The sequence below is a fragment of the Talpa europaea genome (genome assembly GCF_964194135.1).
Source record: "Talpa europaea genome assembly, chromosome: 4".
NCBI classification, from domain to species: Eukaryota; Metazoa; Chordata; class Mammalia; order Eulipotyphla; family Talpidae; genus Talpa; species Talpa europaea.
This window is the reverse complement of record NC_140070.1, coordinates 94,850,602-94,869,822: the sequence shown is the minus strand read 5'-3', so window position 1 is coordinate 94,869,822 and position 19,221 is coordinate 94,850,602. Positions and strand designations below refer to the sequence as shown.

Genomic DNA, 19,221 nt, shown 5'->3' with positions numbered 1-19,221 from the left:
TCTTGCCAGCTGGAGCCTGAGCTAGTGTAAATGCAATTACTTCATAGATATGTGGGTGGTTTGCTTGAGAAAAGACTTAGTGGTCAGTAGCTGAAGGCCTGGGGAGAGAATTCTGAAAAACAAAGGAGTATGAGAAAGTCAGGAGCTGTTATGAGAGCAGCAGGTTTAGAAAAAGGAGCAAAATGGGCCAACAAACGCAGGTCTTGATACTCACGGGATCTTCAGTGTTCTAAAGAAGAAGTTCTAAATACAAAACAGAACTGTCCTCAGAGAATTGGAACTTAGGAGACTAGTTCGGAGCAAAGAAACTGTTCAGCGGAAATTTGGAAGGCACTGAGTTGCATCTTGGGTGGCAGCAATATAGTCAATTCCAACCTGGGATTAAGGGAACAGAGGCCCAAACAGCAAGCATGTTATTTTCTTCATGGTTGGATTTGCTCTGAGGAAGATGGTGGTTTGTTATATAAAACTGGAAGCAATTCTTAAAAATGTACATTTGCCTTTCCCTCCTGCCCTTCCCTCCTATCTCTTCCTTTTTTCCCCAGAGTGTGTTGTAAATCTTTGTACTCAAAGATTGATTTCCTCTCATTGTAACAAGTATCTGGGGTGCCTTAAGTGAATAACTGAACTCACAGTTTTGGAGAGGATTCAGTGTCAAAAAGGGGGAGGTCACAGCAAGACACAGATCAGAAGTGTCCAGAAATCCATAAGAAGTTTTAGAGACAAAATACTTTATCTCCTGGGGACCAACAATGGAAATCAGCTTAACCCTACATTTACTGAGTACCTATAAGATTATAGTGAATTTTTCAATACCTCTTTTATAAAGGTCTGTGTATCTGAAATTCAAAAATGAATGAGATATAGCAATATGGTCTAGTAGCAAAGTTAAACTTGTAAACAATAAATGTCAGCCAGTGGTGGTGATAAAAATATGTGATAAGAACAAGGGCCTCAGATACAATTATATCTAGAAGAAGGAGGTGAGGGGGTTAGGAGAAAGTTTATAAAAGAAATAAATTTAAGTCTTGAGAGATGAGTATATGTTTGTCAGGTGAAAGGGGTGAGGTGTTTGCCAGGTAGATGGGGAGAGGCAGGAGGGCTTCTGGAATATTGCTGGCAAAAGCAGCTTATTTAAGAAGGCTATAAATTCAGGCAGCCTTCGTGTTATAAAGCAATATGCTTGCAAGTAACATAGTTAAATTTTCCATAATTTTGAGAGCCAGTTGTTAAACTCAGCCATTATAAGCAATTGCTGAAGTAAGTTTACACTTAAATTATATTACAAAGCTTAAATACTCAAAATGGATTGCTTCCTGATTTATTCTGCTACATTTTACCATTCCCAATGTTTTTGAGGATATTTGTGTTTATTGTGTCTATTTTGTGTAAATACCACATAGCAGGATGCTACCAGTCATTTCTCCCCAGCTTACATTCAGTGAGGTCACAGCCATAACTTGAAACCATCTATAATGGGAAAAATTATGCCGGGAGCGATAGCATACACTACTGAGGTGTTTTCTTTTTTTTTTTTTAATCTTTCAAAAGGTAGGTGTTATATATTTACCAGCTTTGCCACTGGACTTATATGCAAGAGTTTGAGAGTTTTCTTTTTTCTTTTCTTTTCTTTTCTTTTTTTTTTTTGTGGGACCCGCTCCGGGGAACTAACTGGCGCTGCAGAGGTTGCCGGCAGCCGCACAGCCCAGCGCTCAACTGCTGCGCCACCAGGGGAGGCCCAAGTTTGAGAGTTTTCACAGTGAAAGAGAACCATCAGACTGATTTGGGTGAAGGCAAAGGGGGTGGGCCAAATGACTCAAATTTGGCTTGTATCACAGGGGTGGTAGTGGCCATTTATTGCAAGAGGGCTTGTAGATGAGAGGGATACATAAAGTGGGAAAGGTAATAAAGTTTGGATTTTCTGCACTTGGGAGGCTTATGGTCTGTCCTATTTCATTCGGAAGTTTGTTTTACGGGTTTGGAGCTCATCTGGGATGGAGAAATACACTTGAATCATCTGTATGCATGTGGTAGTTAAAACCAGGAACTTGGGACGCTTCCTTGGCACTGCCTGTGGAGGTGAGTGCCATCTTTTACTAGGCATCTTGGCCAGACCCTCATAATGCCCAGGACATCAGAAAGGGCCAAGAAGTTCGTCCAGCATCAGTCAGACCAATAAGTCAAAATTCATTGTAACTGGTAGAAATCCAGAGCATTGACAACAGGGTGTGCGGAAATTCAAGGGCTAGATCTCCATGCCCAACTTTGCATCTGAAAGAAACAAGGAAACAAAACATGTGCTGCCCAGTGACTTCTGGAAGTTCCTGGTCCATTGTGTCAAGGACCAGGAAGTGCTGCCGATGTGCCACACATCTCACTGTGCTGAGACTATTGCTGGGTCTGCGCAAAGCCTCCATAGAATGAGCAGCACAGGCAATCATCAGAATCACCCATCTCAACATCAGGGTGCACAGCAAAGAAAAGGACTAGATGGTTCACATTGTATTGTATTCATAAAGCCAAAAAAAGAACAAAAACAAAAACAGGCACACAGGTGAGGTTGCTCAGTGTGAGTGAGTAAGCAGTGTGAGAAGAAAGCCAGGGTCAGAACAAGAGGAAATTAACATCCTAAGGTGAGTGAGAGGGGAGGAGCTGATGGGTGTGGTCAGAGATTCAAGGAGGGCAGCATTAACAATGTGCAAACAAAACTCCTGACCTCAGGGGTCTTTTGAGAGAGGGTTCTCAAAGTAAACTTGTATTTCAAAATATTAAGTTTTATCAAAAAAGGAGAGAACATAATACTGTTCACGAAAAAGCACTGAGTACCCAGCAACAAACTTCTTGGAAACAGAGATGAAGATAACTAAGGAAGGCTTCACTGAGAAGCTGATGTTTGAATATTTTTTTTTTAAAGATTTATTTATTTTTGCATACAAGAACTGGGGTACAGGCCAGAGGTGAGGGGTGCAAGGATTCACCAGAGACAGAGTGGGGAACAGAACAGGCAGACAGACTGAAATACACTGCTGAGGGGAGCAGCGGGCGGCAGGAGAGGTTTGCACACCATGTAGGACCCTGCCTGCAAGACAAGAGAGGCCTGCTGTGCCATGTGGGTATCTCCCTGGCCAGGGATCTAATGTGTGCTGCAGTGGCTACGCATAGCTTTATAGTGCTGTGCTTATTAACCCCTTGCAACACCAGGGAGGACCTGCTTGAGCTTTTTTAATAGAAGTTTATGTCAGCAAAAATCTGGAAGTCAACAAAAGGGAGAGCCCACATGAGAAAGGATCATTTCCTCAAAAGATAGATTTGGTTTAAAAAAAGTTAGCTACATGTTTCCAGGTATGTTCTCTAAATATACCAAAGCATCCCCTTGTTTCAAGTAATGCATACCACATGTCTGTTTCAAGCTGAAAAACTTGCTTTAGATCTGTATTTAAAGGGAATCTTGAAAGAGTTCTTGGTAGGTTGTTTTTGTCTTTGTGCAGTTACAAATTTAATGAAAACTTGACATACTCCCTTTGGGCACTGCCCTGGGAATGGTTATGTGGCATGTCATTTTCTCCTTGCTCTATCTCCCTCCCTGCTTTATAGAACTCAGCATCCCCCCAAGCTCTTTTCCTCCTCTCCACACAGACCTCTCTATTGGCTACTCAGAGAACAGCATACTGTTTAGATTTGTCTGGAAATGCCTTCAAGCTTAATAGATGCAGCAAAAGCAAATATATTGTGTGGCCTCTCTCAGCCTCTCTCACTGGTATTTGCCTTCTCCTTTTCCACTGCATGTGCTGAGCTTGTTTAGAGAGGTCATGCAGCCTTTAAAATAATGCAGGGCTTTCAGGGGCTGCTGGCTCTCCAAATATTTCCCATGTCACTGAATACATGGCATGGAGTGACTTTAGGGGGAAAAAAAGATCTTTGGGGCAAAATAGGAAAAAAAAACAACAATGTACTAGAATACACTAAACATTTTAAAAAATATTTTGGAATTTGTAATGTTAATTACTTCAAAGCTAAATTAAATTTTAAAACACCGTGTTCTACCTTTAGATAGTGAAGTTTTCTCCCCCTCACCTTTTTCTAACTATTGAACATTTAAAGGATACCATACAACTAACATTTCACTATGGTTTGCTGAGCTCTAGAAGGTCCAATCCAGTTCAGCTTGCAAAGCCCTACTCATCCCTTGCCTCCGCTTACCTTTCTTGGCCCCCACAGATCATGTCCACCAGTGTCTCCCTGGACTATGCTCTGTACACAATACAAATAAAAAGTGAAAAGCTAGTGGCTTCTAAGTGTCATAGTTCTGGGTGTGTTTTGCTTATTTAATCCTTACCCCTTGTCTAAGTTTATATCATTTAAGAGTTTAACTGTTCAAACTCACAATAAATAGTGATACAGGGTTTAAACCCAAGCTCTGGTCTCTATCCTTAATCACTATGCTATACTGCCTCTACATAGATATTATGAATATCTAAGCATGTTATTTTTATTATATTTAATCCTAGAAAACTCTGATGGGCAGGGGACCCTTTCCTTTTCATCTTTCTTTTCTTTTCTTTTTTTAAAGATTTATTTATTTATACAAGCACTGGGTACAGTCAGAAGCGCGGGAGGGTGAGAGAATTCACCAGAGCCAGAGCGGGGAGCAGAACAGGCAGAAGGACCGAAGTAAACTGCTGAGGGGAGCAGCGGGCGGCAGGAGAGGTTTGCACACCATGTAGGACCCTCCTCCGGTGGCCGGGGAGCAGCCGGGGATGGAACCGGCGCTGAGAGGCTGCGGGCAGCTTCGCAACCCAGCGCTCAACTGCTGAGCCACCGGGGAGGCCCTCCTTTTCAGCTTTCTGATCCTCATGCCCAACATTGTCTGGACAGAGTGGGGTCTACTGCCTCATACCAACCAACACTAGCACTGGGCACCATATGCACACAAAATGATTTGTATATTTTTAATCTGTAAATGACTTCTGTCCAGTATAGATGATAACTCAGATTGTAGTTTAATTGCCCTGTAGGACATTAACCTGTTTTGTGTCAAGGGTCCTCAAGACTACCCCAGATTCAATGATTTGTTAGGACTCACAGGACCCATCGTTGCACTGCTACTCAGCTATAATTTACTACAATGAAGGGCTATAGAGCAAATCAGCAAAGAAAAAGCAGCATGTGTGGTGAACATCAGAAAAGTGCAAACTTCCAAGAATTCTCCCTGAGTAGAGTCACACAGGATGAGCTTAACTCCCCCAGCAACAAGTTGTAACAGCACATGGGAGAGACTGCCCACCAGAGAAACTTGAGACTCAGGACTGAGATTTACTGGGAACTGGTAAGTTAGGATGTCTCTGCTTAACACCCATGAAAATTCCAGACTCCCAGAAGGAGAGCAGGTGCTCAGCACAAACCACACTGTTTGTTCAGAGCAAGTCACTCTGATCAGTTGTGGGAGCGATGGAACTCTCCTAAGATCCAAGTTTCTGGCTACCATCCAAGGCTAACCTTGTAAGCAGGTCTCTGTGAGGATAAACAATCATTCCTGCTATGCGAGCTCTTTCAGGCTCTAGAATTTTATCCTAACATTCTCTCTTCAATACCTATAATGTTTCTTGAATTGTCATTTGAACCAGGCTTACGATCTGCTGCTTCCTTCATTAGTTAAATAAATCTTTGACATAAGCTCCTTATACATACATACACACATGCACACACACATATATACATACATATAGTCATGTTGTCAAATTAATACAAATTTTACTTTGACACACATAATCTAAGCAGGCCATATAAAGTCTAGTCAAAACTTAAAAGCCAATAAAACACCAACTCAGTAATATCAAGGCTGACTACTGCATAAGTGCACTTAAGTTGTAATTTTTCTAAATTTGCATTTCATTTTTCTTACTAACACTACATTTCAGATACTCATTTAATTTAGAGGGCAATCAGCTTTTGTACTTAAGATACATATTAAAAAAGTAATGTTTCTCAACCCAAATGCCCAAAAATAGATGACTGGATCAAGATGTGGTACATATACACCATGGAATATTACTCAGCATTCAAAAGAGATAAACACATGCAATTTGCAGCAACATGGATAGCACTGGAAGGGATCACGCTCAGCGAAATAAGCCAGAAAGAAAAAGAAAAATACCGGATGGTCTCACTCATAGCAGGAATCTAGAAAACTTAAATAAGGGACCAGGAAAATGAATAACTATAAGAAAGTGAAAATCAAAATCAACAAAAAACTATGAACCAGAGACACTCTATGGGGGATGGGGGACGGGGAGGGGAGGGATTGGGGTCAAAATAAGGGTGTTGCAATTGTATGGGGAATATAAAAATAAAATTTATTTTAAAAAAAGATAGTTTCTGTAGGTAGGCAATAATATATAAAAATAAATTTCCTCTGGAGGCCTCCCCTGGTGGCACAGGGGGTTGAGTGCAGCGCTGTGGAGCTGTCTGCAGCCTCTGCAGCACTGGTTTGATCCCAGCCTGACAGCGAGGGTCCCACATGGCACGGCGGACCTCTCCTGTCTGGCCCGCTGCTTCCCTCAGCAGTGTATTTCGTCAGTCAACTTGTTCTGTTCACCACTCTGTCTCTGGTAAATCCTCTCACCCTCCCGCAGATCGGGCCTGTACCCCAGTTCTTGTATAAAAAAATAAATCTTTAAAAAAAAATTTTCCTCTTTAGAATATCAAAGTGCTACATTATCAAACGCCCCATTGAAATATATGACTATAAGACAAAATTTAGAAATGCCCTAAATCCTTTATATCACTGTAAAGTTTTTTTTTTTTAAAGATTTTTTTTTTTTTAATTTATTTATACAAGCACTGGGTACAGTCAGAAGCGGGGAGGGTGAGAGAATTCACCAGAGCCAGAGCGGGGAGCAGAGCAGGCAGAAGGACCGAAGTACACTGCTGAGGGGAGCAGCGAGTGGCAGGAGAGGTCTGCACGCCATGTGGGACCCTCCTCTGGGGAGTAGCTGGGGATAGAACCCTCACTGCAGAGGCTGCGGGCAGCTTCGCAACCCAGCAATCAACCGCTGCGCCACCAGGGAGGCCCTATCACTGTAAAGTTTTAAGCCTTTAAAAGATAACCTTAATTTCAAGCTCAAATAGAACATGAAGAATATAATATATAAAGAAATAGCCTTATTTTTAACTCTATTATGTTTCAGACTTTTCACTAATTACTTTAGATTTCAATAAGCATTTTTCTTTACTTTGTGAACTGCATTTTAATAAGAAGTTATTTTACAAATCTCCATATACACTGATACCAAACAAAGCTTTATTAGCAATTCTAAGTAGAAGAGAATACTGTTATGAACTGGAACAGTTAACATAAGCATTCTAACGTAAACATCTCTTAAATAAAAAGTAGGAAACATTTAGATTAAAAAAAAAAAAAATCAAGGATTGAAGGGAGGAGGAAATTCTCCAAACAGCAGCTGGCATTTTCTTTACCATTTGTATCACTGTGAAAATACATCATTAAATAAATACTCATGTGATATTTACAAATCAGAGCTAAGAGGAAAAAGCTTTCTAAGTATTAGGGTCTTTCATCTGTTATCCCTCTTCCAATTACCTGCCTCTATTAGTCTTCATACCAACTAAGCATGTAATTCTACTTTACTACAGTTTAAAGCTATCAATTAAGTCATCAATTGTGCAAAGAAGAAGATGAATGTCGCCTTTTTCCTTCATTCGATGATCACCGTGTTTTCTAAGGATGACATCTACATCTCTGCTCATTACTTGGTTAGCAACTTGCATGGATGTATGCCAAGGTATGATGTCATCCTTCATGCCATGGAGCAATCTTATAGGGCAGTTCACAGGAATAGGGCTATGCAACAAGCAGTGGTGTTCAGCCTCTTTAATGAAACTGTATGGAATCTGGTAATCTTCTTCACTGTATTTTGTTGGAACGGTCCACGTACCTTTCATTTCTATGTCCTTTTTCATCTATTGGGGAAAAAGTGGGAAAATAAAAGGATGCAACATTAAACATGCACCATTCTTAATCTATCAAAAGTAGTACTTGAGGAAGAGGAAAGGAAATAACAAATATGTAACAATAACGGACAATTAAATATTATGTGCAAAGTGATGACTGGTATTTTAAACACAGTATTTCATTAAGACCCTGGCAAAAATTCTGTTGTTTTATTTTCACAAAAGAGGATATTAGAGTTTAGAGAAGTTAAACAGATTGTTCAAAAGTAGTAACTGTTGTGGTTAGGAGTCCAATTTTCTCAACTTTTCTAATTCTATCGTATAACATCTTAAAAATCGGGTGTCATTCACCCCAATCAAAAGGAAAAATGAAAGGGGGGGTGCAATAATTCTTTCAAACATCCAGGTATTTGCCACATTATATAAAATCAAATTTTATGAATAAAAATTATTTAGAATTTAGTATAATAAAACTAAAAACACCTACATAAGAAATAAGTAAAATGGGGATGGGGTAGAGAAAGAAAAATCAAACAGAGACCTGAAAATGAAAAACAAGACATTGGTTATTCTGGAACAATCATCTATGTGCAATTTTAGGCTAAATGTACAAAAACGCATAGTTTTTGCATTCTGGAGTCCTATGGAATGAGAAAAAATATTGTTCGCCGTTTTGGATGACAAGTCTTCCAAATACTTCCTGAACATTGAGGAAGGATATAATTTCTAATTTATTCTTTTAAAATGCAGCACTGGATGTCCTCTGTATACTTAAAGAGTTTCTATTTTCTATTACAGATGGTATTAAACAATTTTTCTAATAAAGTAACATATACTCAACATAGAAAACATGGAAAATATAAAAAGTACAAAAAGAAATAAATCACCTATAATCCTACCTTATGGCCATAACAACCATCAGTATTCTGGTGTATCTCCTTCCAGTATTTTTCTGTACGTGTTTGGTTTACATATACAATCACACACATATGTATATAAAAATAATATACATACACAGTTTTCTAAGCTATTTATTTAATACATATATTTCATATATTCTGGGTTTAAAAAAATCCCATAAAAAGTTTTAAAGGCTGAATAATAGTCCAATAAAAGCAATATAAGATAACTGACTATTCCTATTCTTCTGGCTACTTTCATAGAGCTCTTTAAACTTAAATATTTAGTTGCATATAATACATTCTTTGGAAAAAATATCAGAATTTGAACTAAATAAATCAACATGCTAGTAAGGGGAAGAACATGTTTGAAAAAGGTGATAATTTGGAGTAAAAAAAGAATGCAAACTAAACTAAGCCAGTAAGTATACAATTTTAGGGCTCTTGCAACCATATACCACGAACGGCATTTCTTGACTAGAAAAAATTTGTGGATATCCTATCAAAATTAAAGAAAAATATAAGGAAAGAAAGGCAATGTAAACATATTTGAAAATTTTTGTATTTAAATTTTCAATAAATATACTGATTTTTCCATGTTTAAAGTGCTGTTATTGCAAATATAAAATATGAAAAGAAAAAAATTTAAATTATACAGATGTGTGATATAATCTATGTTTTTAGGCACTTTAAAATATTTAAAAAATTTTCAATTCCAGAAAGATTTATTGATTTAACAAATAGACCGTATATTTGAAAGCTATACCTGTAAATATGTCTTCAAATGATTTGAAATTAGTAAGATTCTAAAATAACTATAAAATATGACCATATTATTATAGCGGTCTCTGCATTAAAACATGTGAACCAAATATTTAAAGCAAAAATGATATTCAGTTATCCTCAAATTATAAGGATTATTACCAAATATATTATTTAAGTAATTACATCTTAGTTTCATGGTTATAAGATGAAGCTAGGCTACTTACTGAGATAGAGAGAATAATTGAGTTTTTAAGCCTTGCCCCCAAATTAGCTGTTATTTGCCATTGCATATAAGTGTCCATTTGAAAAACAAACTTGACTTTACTATTTTATGTCCCAAACCCTCAAAAACAAAAAGTTCAGAAATAATAAAAACAGCATTAACCAAAGAAAATACACAATATATGTAAGTTCTATATGAAGAGAAAAATTGTATTAAGACAATGTGGTTGAGAAACTTGGATTCTAGCAGCTGTGCATCCTGCCTGATGCCCTCTGGTGTCCAAAACATGCAATGATTAGAGTCAGATAAGAGGTGGGTCAAGTGCCTAGACAATGAGAAATGCTGGGTCTTAATATTCCCTCGGGTAAAGAAGAGAAAGACCACTTCTGCTCCCCTGACATTTTTAGAGCTAGATGTTTGTGTGGGAAAGACAGTGGTCTGAGAGTCGCTGCTCTTTCCTTACACATGCTTTTAATTTGACAAGGGCTCAAGGAACTTCTGTTAACAATCATTTCTAGACCAATTTAGGATTAGCAAAGATATGCGATGATTTTAGGCTACACATCTTCTTTGTTAGTTAAGAGGTATCTACCAGTCTTACACACTTAAAAAAAAAAAAAAAAGGAGAGAGATCTTGTCCTTTACCAACAACTAAGAAAAACTGTTTTGACTCCTTTCCAATCTGTCATGTTCCTGAAAACATTTCCTACCAAAAGAGTTGACAATTATTATGGAGCTAGATGATGGAGTAATGAGTCCAAAGTTTAGATGCAGAAATATGCAACTAACGGTAGGAAAATTTAGCAGATGAGGACACCGAGAAACCATGTATGAGAAATAACCAAGGAAAAGAAAATGAAACAAATAAAAAACAAATAGCTGATAACTGCAACTGAGACCAGCTATGTAATTTTAGCTCTGAGAAAATCTTAAGAGGAATGACTATGCAGACAATGTCATTACTTACAGTGTTGGGAAGAACAATGTGAACTAAGAATAAACTTAGATGATATACTGCACTGGTATCAACGCAGAACTTAAGGTAAAACTCAGTAATATTGTACTACTCAACACATATGCTTTTTTCCCTTCATTTTATTTATTTTCCTCCTCTTTATTCTGCTCTTCCACATTTTGAAATGGGGGGCAGGTAAGAATTGGTGTATGTTGAAACAGTTAGCTGGGCCATAACTCCCAGTTTCCAATTCAGATGCTCTTGGGTGAAGCTCAACAACATGCATTTTTAACAAGTTCTCAGGCAATGCTAACGCTGAGGCTTTGCGAATACTTGTTCTGAACCACTCCTCTAGACTTCTTTTCTTTCTTTAATATTCTGTGCCTAAGGTATGTCAGGATTTTTGTCCCATGAGTGATACCTAGATTCCTAGGAAAAAAGACAGTCAAGTAGAACTCAACTGATTGGTGGTGGTGGTGGGGGGGAACCCACGCAAAAATAGCTACTATCCATTATTTTTTTTCAGAGAACTGAAGTGCTTAAACACACGTCCAATAATGAAGTATAATGAACTAATTACATTCCAATTTATTTCAGAAACCTCTTGTGTAAACATCATTTGCTAAAGAACACGCCAGTGACTAAAAGAAATTTTTTTTTAAAGGTGTAATTAGGAGTAAAAAAGAATGCCAACTAAATCTTCAAGCAAGGAATGGTAACTCATCTCCTGTGTGCTAATTCTGATTCACTGGAGTGTGTGCTTGCAGAGCTCTGCAGAGAGAGAATTTGAAGCTGCTTTCAGGCTAAAAAAAGTTTCATAATTGATCAACCAAGTCTAACATAGTCATAAGAATAGGTACTATTTCTCATACGCTACAAAATAAGAAGCATAAAAGATGATGATGCTGCTTCAAATAAATAAATGTGATTAACAATGAAAATTCTGCTTAAAAAAAGAAAAATAAGGGCCTCCCCGGTGGCGCAGCGGTTGAGCGCTGGGTTGCGAAGCTGCCCGCAGTCCACAGCGCCGGTTCGATCCCCGGCTGCTCCCCGGCCACAGGAGGAGGGTCCCACATGGTGCACAGACCTCTCTTGCTGCCCGCTGCTCCCCTCAGCAGTGTGCTTCGGTCCTGCCTGCTCTGCTCCCCGCTCTGGCTCTGGTGGATTCTCTCACCCTCCCGCGCTTCTGACTGTACTCAGTGCTTGTATAAATAAATAAAAATAAATCTTTAAAAAAAAAAAAAAAAGAAAATGTGATTTCATAATGTGGCTCAAATATTTGACAAAGTGATTTAGTACAGGGACTGTGAAGAAAAGGAACCTTGAATGAGAGACCAGATAGTTAAAGAAGGCAGAGATTGTATATCAAAAGGCAAGTAAGACAAAAGAAGGAACAGCATCATGAATCAAAGGTTAAATGACACATGAACAGGGAAAGAAAGAGGGAGGAAGGAGGGAGGGAGGATATATACACTGAGACTGCCTAAGACTTACCTCCACAGGAAGCTGTTGGAACTGTGTCACCAGGCCATCTGCAGCTGTAGCTACACCAATAAGAGCAACCACCTTTTCTGGTCTTGCAATTGCAGCATGAAGCATAAGCCATCCACCAAGGCTAGACCCAACTAGTATCTAAAAATAAAAATCATATAGTTTAAAGATGATTTTTCTTGTCTCTAAGGAGAGTAATTTAATAGACTACATGTACTTTTTCCCCTTTTATATCCACTGGCTACCAGACTTTTAATATTAATGATATTAAAGTGATTTTTATCATTTCAATGATAAAAATAAAATTTGTAAAATAAAAAGTAAAGTGCTACTTACATTTTGAGAATGTGAAATGAGAACAAGTTAAAATCAAACATCAAAATTGATTGTTAAACATTTAAAATCCTCAATAAATTTTCATATCTAAAGAAACAGCTCAAATATCGTGTGGTTAATTAGTATCGCCATATTTAACAAAAATGGTCACCTGTGGTCCTACAGCTATGTCATCAATTACAGAAAGAACATCTTTTCTCCATTTTCCCACTGTGCTTTCTTGTAGGTTACCATCTGAACTTCCAACTCCAGAGTAATCAAACCTGGAAAAAGGGAAATGTCTATATTTATATTTGTTTCTGTGATTTTAAAGGAAGACAGCACTTTCATCATCATTTTAATGCCCAAAATACACTAAAATAAAACACTTAAGTTAGTATTTATTTCAGCAAAGCATACTGAACTAGCCTTAAAATAGCCCCAGGATGTGTGCTCACTTATCACCTCTCCATTGCTCCCAGAGTGGAGCAAGTGACTATCCACTCTCACCTGGATGAACACAGTCTCCTAGTAAGTCTCCCTGTTCCACTTTTCACCATGGTAGTCTATTCTTTATGCAGTGTTCAGTTCAGCGATTCTTTTAAAACAAAAACCATGTCCTGCACAAACCCACCAAAGGGTTTCTATTTTTAAATAGACATTTTTAAAATAAAAATCCACATTTTAAAATAAATCATACTCTGACTTCTAGGTCTCTGATTTTGTTTCTTACTTTACTTCCTTCCTTCCCTATATCCTCACTTTCCTTCTTGAAGTTCATGAAATACACCACCCATATTCCCATCTCAGGAGTTTCACATCAACTTTTCCCTATATAGGAAATATTTTACCTCCATGTACCCACTTAGCTTGTTCCCCTCACTTTATTCAGGCCTTTGGCTCAAATGTACATCCCCCTGAGATGGCTTCCCTGATTAAAATTACACTTCATCTTTATTTCCTTATCCTGGTTTATTGTCTTCCTAGCAAATATTGCTACTTGATATTATATATTTGATTACTTGTCTGTGGTCTGGTCATCTCGGATCTTTTATCATTTCACCAGAGGAAACTGCGGCTTTAGCCAACGAATGAAAGTGCTGTTTCTGAAATAGGGTTTATGTTTTTTGCCTGTTTTAAGCCTCAGACTATTTCCTTTACCTGGAATACCTGGTCTCATCTTCTTTACTATTAACCTCTCTTAGAGCTTAGTTGAAACATGTGGGCGTGCTAGACTTAAGTGGCCTGTTTGGCCACCATTTTTGTTACCTGCAGTTCTGCATTCTTACACAAGGTCAGAACTGCCCAGTCAATCAGTTACAGGAGCCCAACCCTACAAGGTACCTTTCAAATCAATGAAGAGCAGAAAGCTTGATCACCCTGGGAAGGGTCTGCATCATGAAGTATGACCCGGAACACCTGGGTGGGGGTGGGGGTGGGGGGTTGTTGACTGATGTATAACAAGGGGCCCAGAAGCTGATTAGCGGAATGCCTCATTGATAAGATTGGAACCAAGGCCAGGGGTCTGGGGTATGGTTTTGATTACAACACTTGGTCATCAAGCAGATAAGAATTATCTGGTCAGCAGACTCATGTTTCTCTGAAGCCCTAGATGACATAAACATTTTCAGTTTTACCCAACTTTTTTCTCTTTGTCCTCCTACCCCATGTAACTGATGCTGTATGATTATTCTATCAATAAAAAGGCCAGGATCTTGCTCATTCGGCAGCATCCTGCATTGGGTAGCCTGCTCCATGGCTTCCGTTTATCAGTGTGGTGTTGCTGAGACAACAGACATGAAGTTTTTTTTTTTTTTTTTTTTTTTGGTGGATAGGTAAATAAAAAAATTCTCTCAAGTGAATTCATTTTTATCAGTCACAAGCAATTTATTATACCCTGTGCTATAAGATAGTTTATCTGTGTGTATATGATTCCTGTGAGAGTGTAAGATCCTGGAAGGGAAATGCTGTTATCTTCTCTGTCTCTGCATTCTTCATGGTGGCTAACAAGCGAACCTCACACACTATTATAATACATACCAAATTAAGAGAAGTAGAAAGCAAAAATCAAAGCATTCATGTTTTTCTGATTCTTAAAATCTGATGAAAATAAACCCTAGTGTTTTCAGTGTATATGAAAGAATACATGTGACATATAGCATGCAACTATTTTCTTAGAGATAAGAGACTGATATGTGAGGGAAGAAAAGTGAAATTTCAATTTTCTTTTTTAAGTATTAAGTGCACTGAGTTTGAATCCTTAGAAAACAGGGTAATAAGACAAATGCTGTAGTCTAAATCACAGAGGAAACAGATGACAGACCAGGGAAAGAGAAGGAAAGAGACCAGCTAATACTTCCTCCCTGCTCTCCCCTGAGTGGGCAGACACCTCTACTTGCTGCCTTTTTTATAGTTGCCGTCCAGATATATGGTAGTCATGCAAAATCCATGGAGAACCCTTTCATTTAGGAAAATACAAACATTTAATAATATGAATAGGTTACAAGTGAAAAATATGTCATTCTTGTTGAACACTAACCACGCAAGACACAAAGATAATTCAGATACAACCACCAGTTGAGAACTTTTAGACACAGAGTCACTATCCTAGAATTCTCAATACACTCAACAGTCCCAACTCGAGAATTTAAAATTCTATTGGAAATGGGAGAATACCAGCCCTAAAAACACAAATCATATTCCTAAATTCTAACTTTACCTTATTTTAGGCATGGTCACAGGACTTTAGAAACCATTTTCACACAGCTGTTTGGACCTTTTCTTATATAATGGACAAAACTGATCATTTCCTCACTCAAGATCTAAACTTTATAACCAAAATCGTAATGAAAGTAAAGAAACAGAATATAAACAGATGATAAAATCTCTTATAACGAAGTAAAGGCAATCAATAGTGACTAGATTGCAATGACAAGAGCAAATAAAAAGGAACCTTATTAAATTTAAAATTTGTAGTAAAGGCCTAGACATTTTACATATTAACATAGTACCACTAAATAGTCCAAGCACATTATGATTTAATGAGTATTTAACATACCTTTAAAAAGAAAATGTATTTCATATGCATCCAAAATGCAAAAAACGCACATCTTCTAGGGAGTTAGGAACTGATTTTAGCTTTCATAGCCTCCATTTAAATTCAGGAACTGGTAAAATGGTGATTTCTCTATTCAAATTCTTTTGGGGGACAAAAAGGAAGAATGATGACTATATTTCTATTATATTTTACTTAGGGCAGTCCCTCTAGCTGGATTGTTCTTCCTTTTTACCCAGACTTTTTCACTGTCCCTTTATAAAGTCTTCTTCGTATTTTTTTTTTTTTTAATTGTGGTAACATTAGCTCACAACATTGTATGGTTTAAAGGTATAGATTTACTTTCTCTCCTCACACAATTAAGTATACTACCACTCTTTTGACACAGTCACATTCTGCTGAGTCCTTCTGCTTAACATATCATGTTTTTTGTCTTGTGTTTCCCCACCCGTATTAAAAGATCCTTAGTAGAGTGACTACAAAGCCTAATTGCAAAAATTACTTTAGTCTTCACAATTAATTAAGTCAAAACAGTTTTTAAGAATTCTAACATGAAAGTGAATTCAGTTAACTTGGTAAAAGGGAAATAACCTTCAATCCATATAACTGACATAATTTCAGCTAAGTTAACAAACGTATGGTACATATATGCCTGAATGAAAATGGTTTTTTAATATCCCTTTTAATGCCGAAAATAAGACAGAATTAGAGTCAGGAATGTAAAACATAAGTTTTAGGGCTGGTATTCTCTCAATTATTCCTAACAGAATTTCAAATTTGGGATTTGGGACTTTGCGGGTATTGAGACTGCTAGGACAGTGTTGTTGTGTCTAAAAGTCCTCAAATACAGGGCTGTATCAAAATTATCTTTAAAGTCTAAAAGTTTTATGATAGTTATATTTTTTAGAAATTTTAAGTGAAATTACTCTTCTAGAAATCTAGATAGATTTTTAGGCGTTAGTGTTAGAAAAGAATTCACAAACCGTCTTTGGTTTAACCTCCTTTTTATTGATGAAAAAGAATAGGTCCAGTGTTTAATAAATGACCTATCTTATCGCAGTCACTGCTATGATTGATTCCACGTTTCTCGAATTCTGGGTCAGGGTTCTTCTACTAAACTATACTATCTCTTCTGGCAAATTAGGTATAAAATAAATAATGTTAAATGTACAAATATAAAAATGTCATTTTACCAAAATAAGTTTAAGAAATATTGTGAAATGAAGTTTCAGTTAACACATATTCTTATTTATACTTATACATATTCAGATTTCAGAAATGAGCGGAAAGAGAAAATTCAGTGGAAAGGTGAACTGCACAATATTAATTTTACAATGTTTAAAAAATACATATTATTTTAAAGTACATATTTTGAAAATAAGATATAAACAGTGGTCAAATAATTGCCTAAGTCCCCAAAGGGTGCATTACAAGAATCCTAAATTAATTTAAGACAAAAGTTACAGACCATTAAAATAAATTAATGAATAAAGGTGCTGGCATTTGCTTCAACTGATTAGAGCATAAGTAATTTGCCATTGCCTTGCTAAATGGCAGCAATATTTTCTTGGAAATGTATTGTTCCTACCTTATATAGGCGTGACCTAGAGATCTACAGAAGTCCTCAATAGCCAATGCTTTTGTACCATTCATATTAGAAAGATAGCCAGGGATGAAGATAATTCCTGGACTTTTGCCTTTTAGCCTCTTATAAGCCAGGCTTGGAAGGTCTGGTCGACTAAGGAAAGAGAGTGATGTCTTTTGTCTGCAAGCTAAACAAAACATACAAAACATAAACTATATTTTGCAAGTACAGTTTTTTGAAAACCACATATATTTTCAATAGTAACTTCTTTAACTCACTAAATTGAAGTCAAATACTATTTCTATCTAATAGGAAAAACAAAAACAGGTAAGTATAAAGCCACAAGCCTTTATATTTTAAAATCATGTCAAATTCAGCAGGGTCTAATCTTGATTCTTCCAAATTAGACATGAGGAGTAAATTTCAAGGAAAGGGAAGATGGGGAGTTATCAAAAATGTTTTCTTGTTGCTATATCTATCCTAACGGTCGTCTAGTCAACACGACCGATACCATGGGTCAACACTCAGACTTACCTACTCTAACTTCAGTGCTCTCTAGTGAGACTTTGTCTTTTAATTTTTTTAATATTTGAGGAGTTTTCACATCCTCTACTTTTGGGTCTGGGAGACAGAAACAAGTTTGTTCTGCCAGAGCTGCTCATATATGGCATGTCTTTTGGTTGTGCATAATTACATTCGAATTAAACTGATTACATGCTTAAAATTCAAAACTCAACATAAAGCGTATTTGTACGACATTCATCACCATCCCAACAGCATGGCAAGGGTGTGAACACAACAAAACTAAAAGATCTGAATTCAGAAAAACAGACCATACATATATTTGGCATTTGCGTCAACTGATTAGTGCAGAAGTAATTTTCCATTGCCTTGCTAAATGGCAGTAATCTTTTCTCTGAAATGTGTGTATATATATGTGTGTGTTTATATACAAATGTACACACACACACTAAATAAACTATCCAGGTGCTCTGATTTCTGGTCCAAACGCTAGTTTCCTTTGCAGAGTAGTGATTATGGTTTCACTGTAATAGAAAATCGAGAAGACAAAACTAGAAATTATGCTTGATGACTTTCAATACTTTTACAAAGAAAGTGTTCATACTGTAAATGCTCTCAAGAGAAAGCAAATCTAAGTACCTTAACAGAGTCACGGTCTGCAAAGCGTTTTAGAGTCGCATGGAAAGAAAAAACAACTAGTAATCAAACTCTTTAAATGCACATCTTAAATTTTCCTAGTGTTTGTCCTTCATGTAGGGGAGACAAGCAGAGGACAGGATCCTTCAACTGCAGAGGTACAACGCCAGCAAGGGCTCGGGGTGCCCAGGGTACCCGGAGGCCGCGGCAGAGTTCTCCCAGCCTTCACCAAAAGAGCCGAGGGCGCCTGCAACTGCGGGACTGAAAATGGGTGAAGGGAAGTTTTGAATGGGGCGCCAAAAAACGTACTGGACAGGGAAAGACGGAACGCAGAAAGTTCGAAAGAGCGCGTCCTTCTCCCGCCTTTCGGACACTGACCTGGGAGCCACCGTGGCGCCCGATCTGGTTTCAATTCAAGTAATGCGCTGAGGCCGCGCTGGAAGCCGAAGGACACGGCCGCCCGGCCCCACCCTCGACAAGGCATCCAAGTTGCCGCAGACGCCAGGCCCACACCCGCCATCTTCCCAGCTGCCCTAGCGCCGCGCTGGGACCTACGGAGACGCCCAGCATCCGAGACTGCGCATGCGCTGCCAGCAGGCCGGTGGGACTTGCTAACAGCTTCTTAAACCGTTTGGACACCAGAGGGCGCGCGTGCGCGGAGCTTCCGGCTCTTGATTTATCGCTTATTGGGCAGTTGATTTTTGTCATGTTTTGGAATGTTTTGTGTGGCCTTCTTCAAGATACTTACTCAGTGGGCTCATGGCTCTCCCAGTGCTGGAAGCCAGAGGGGAGTTGTATCCAACG

At 37.9% G+C, this 19,221-nt stretch overlaps 1 protein-coding gene across 1 annotated transcript; it reads right to left on the bottom strand.

Moving 5' to 3' along the window:
• Positions 1 to 7,647: 7,647 nt before the first annotated feature.
• Positions 7,648 to 18,985, bottom strand: ABHD10 (abhydrolase domain containing 10, depalmitoylase; the record flags this gene model as incomplete). The annotated part of the gene is made up of 5 exons (XM_084232657.1): positions 18,796 to 18,985; positions 17,263 to 17,446; positions 12,792 to 12,903; positions 12,308 to 12,445; positions 7,648 to 7,980 (listed from the first exon to the last, which is right to left on the bottom strand). Exons 1-5 carry the CDS (start codon positions 18,935 to 18,937, stop codon positions 7,648 to 7,650), a joined length of 909 nt encoding a protein of 302 aa, XP_084088783.1. The 5' UTR covers positions 18,938 to 18,985.
• Between the last annotated feature and the right edge of the window lie 236 nt (positions 18,986 to 19,221).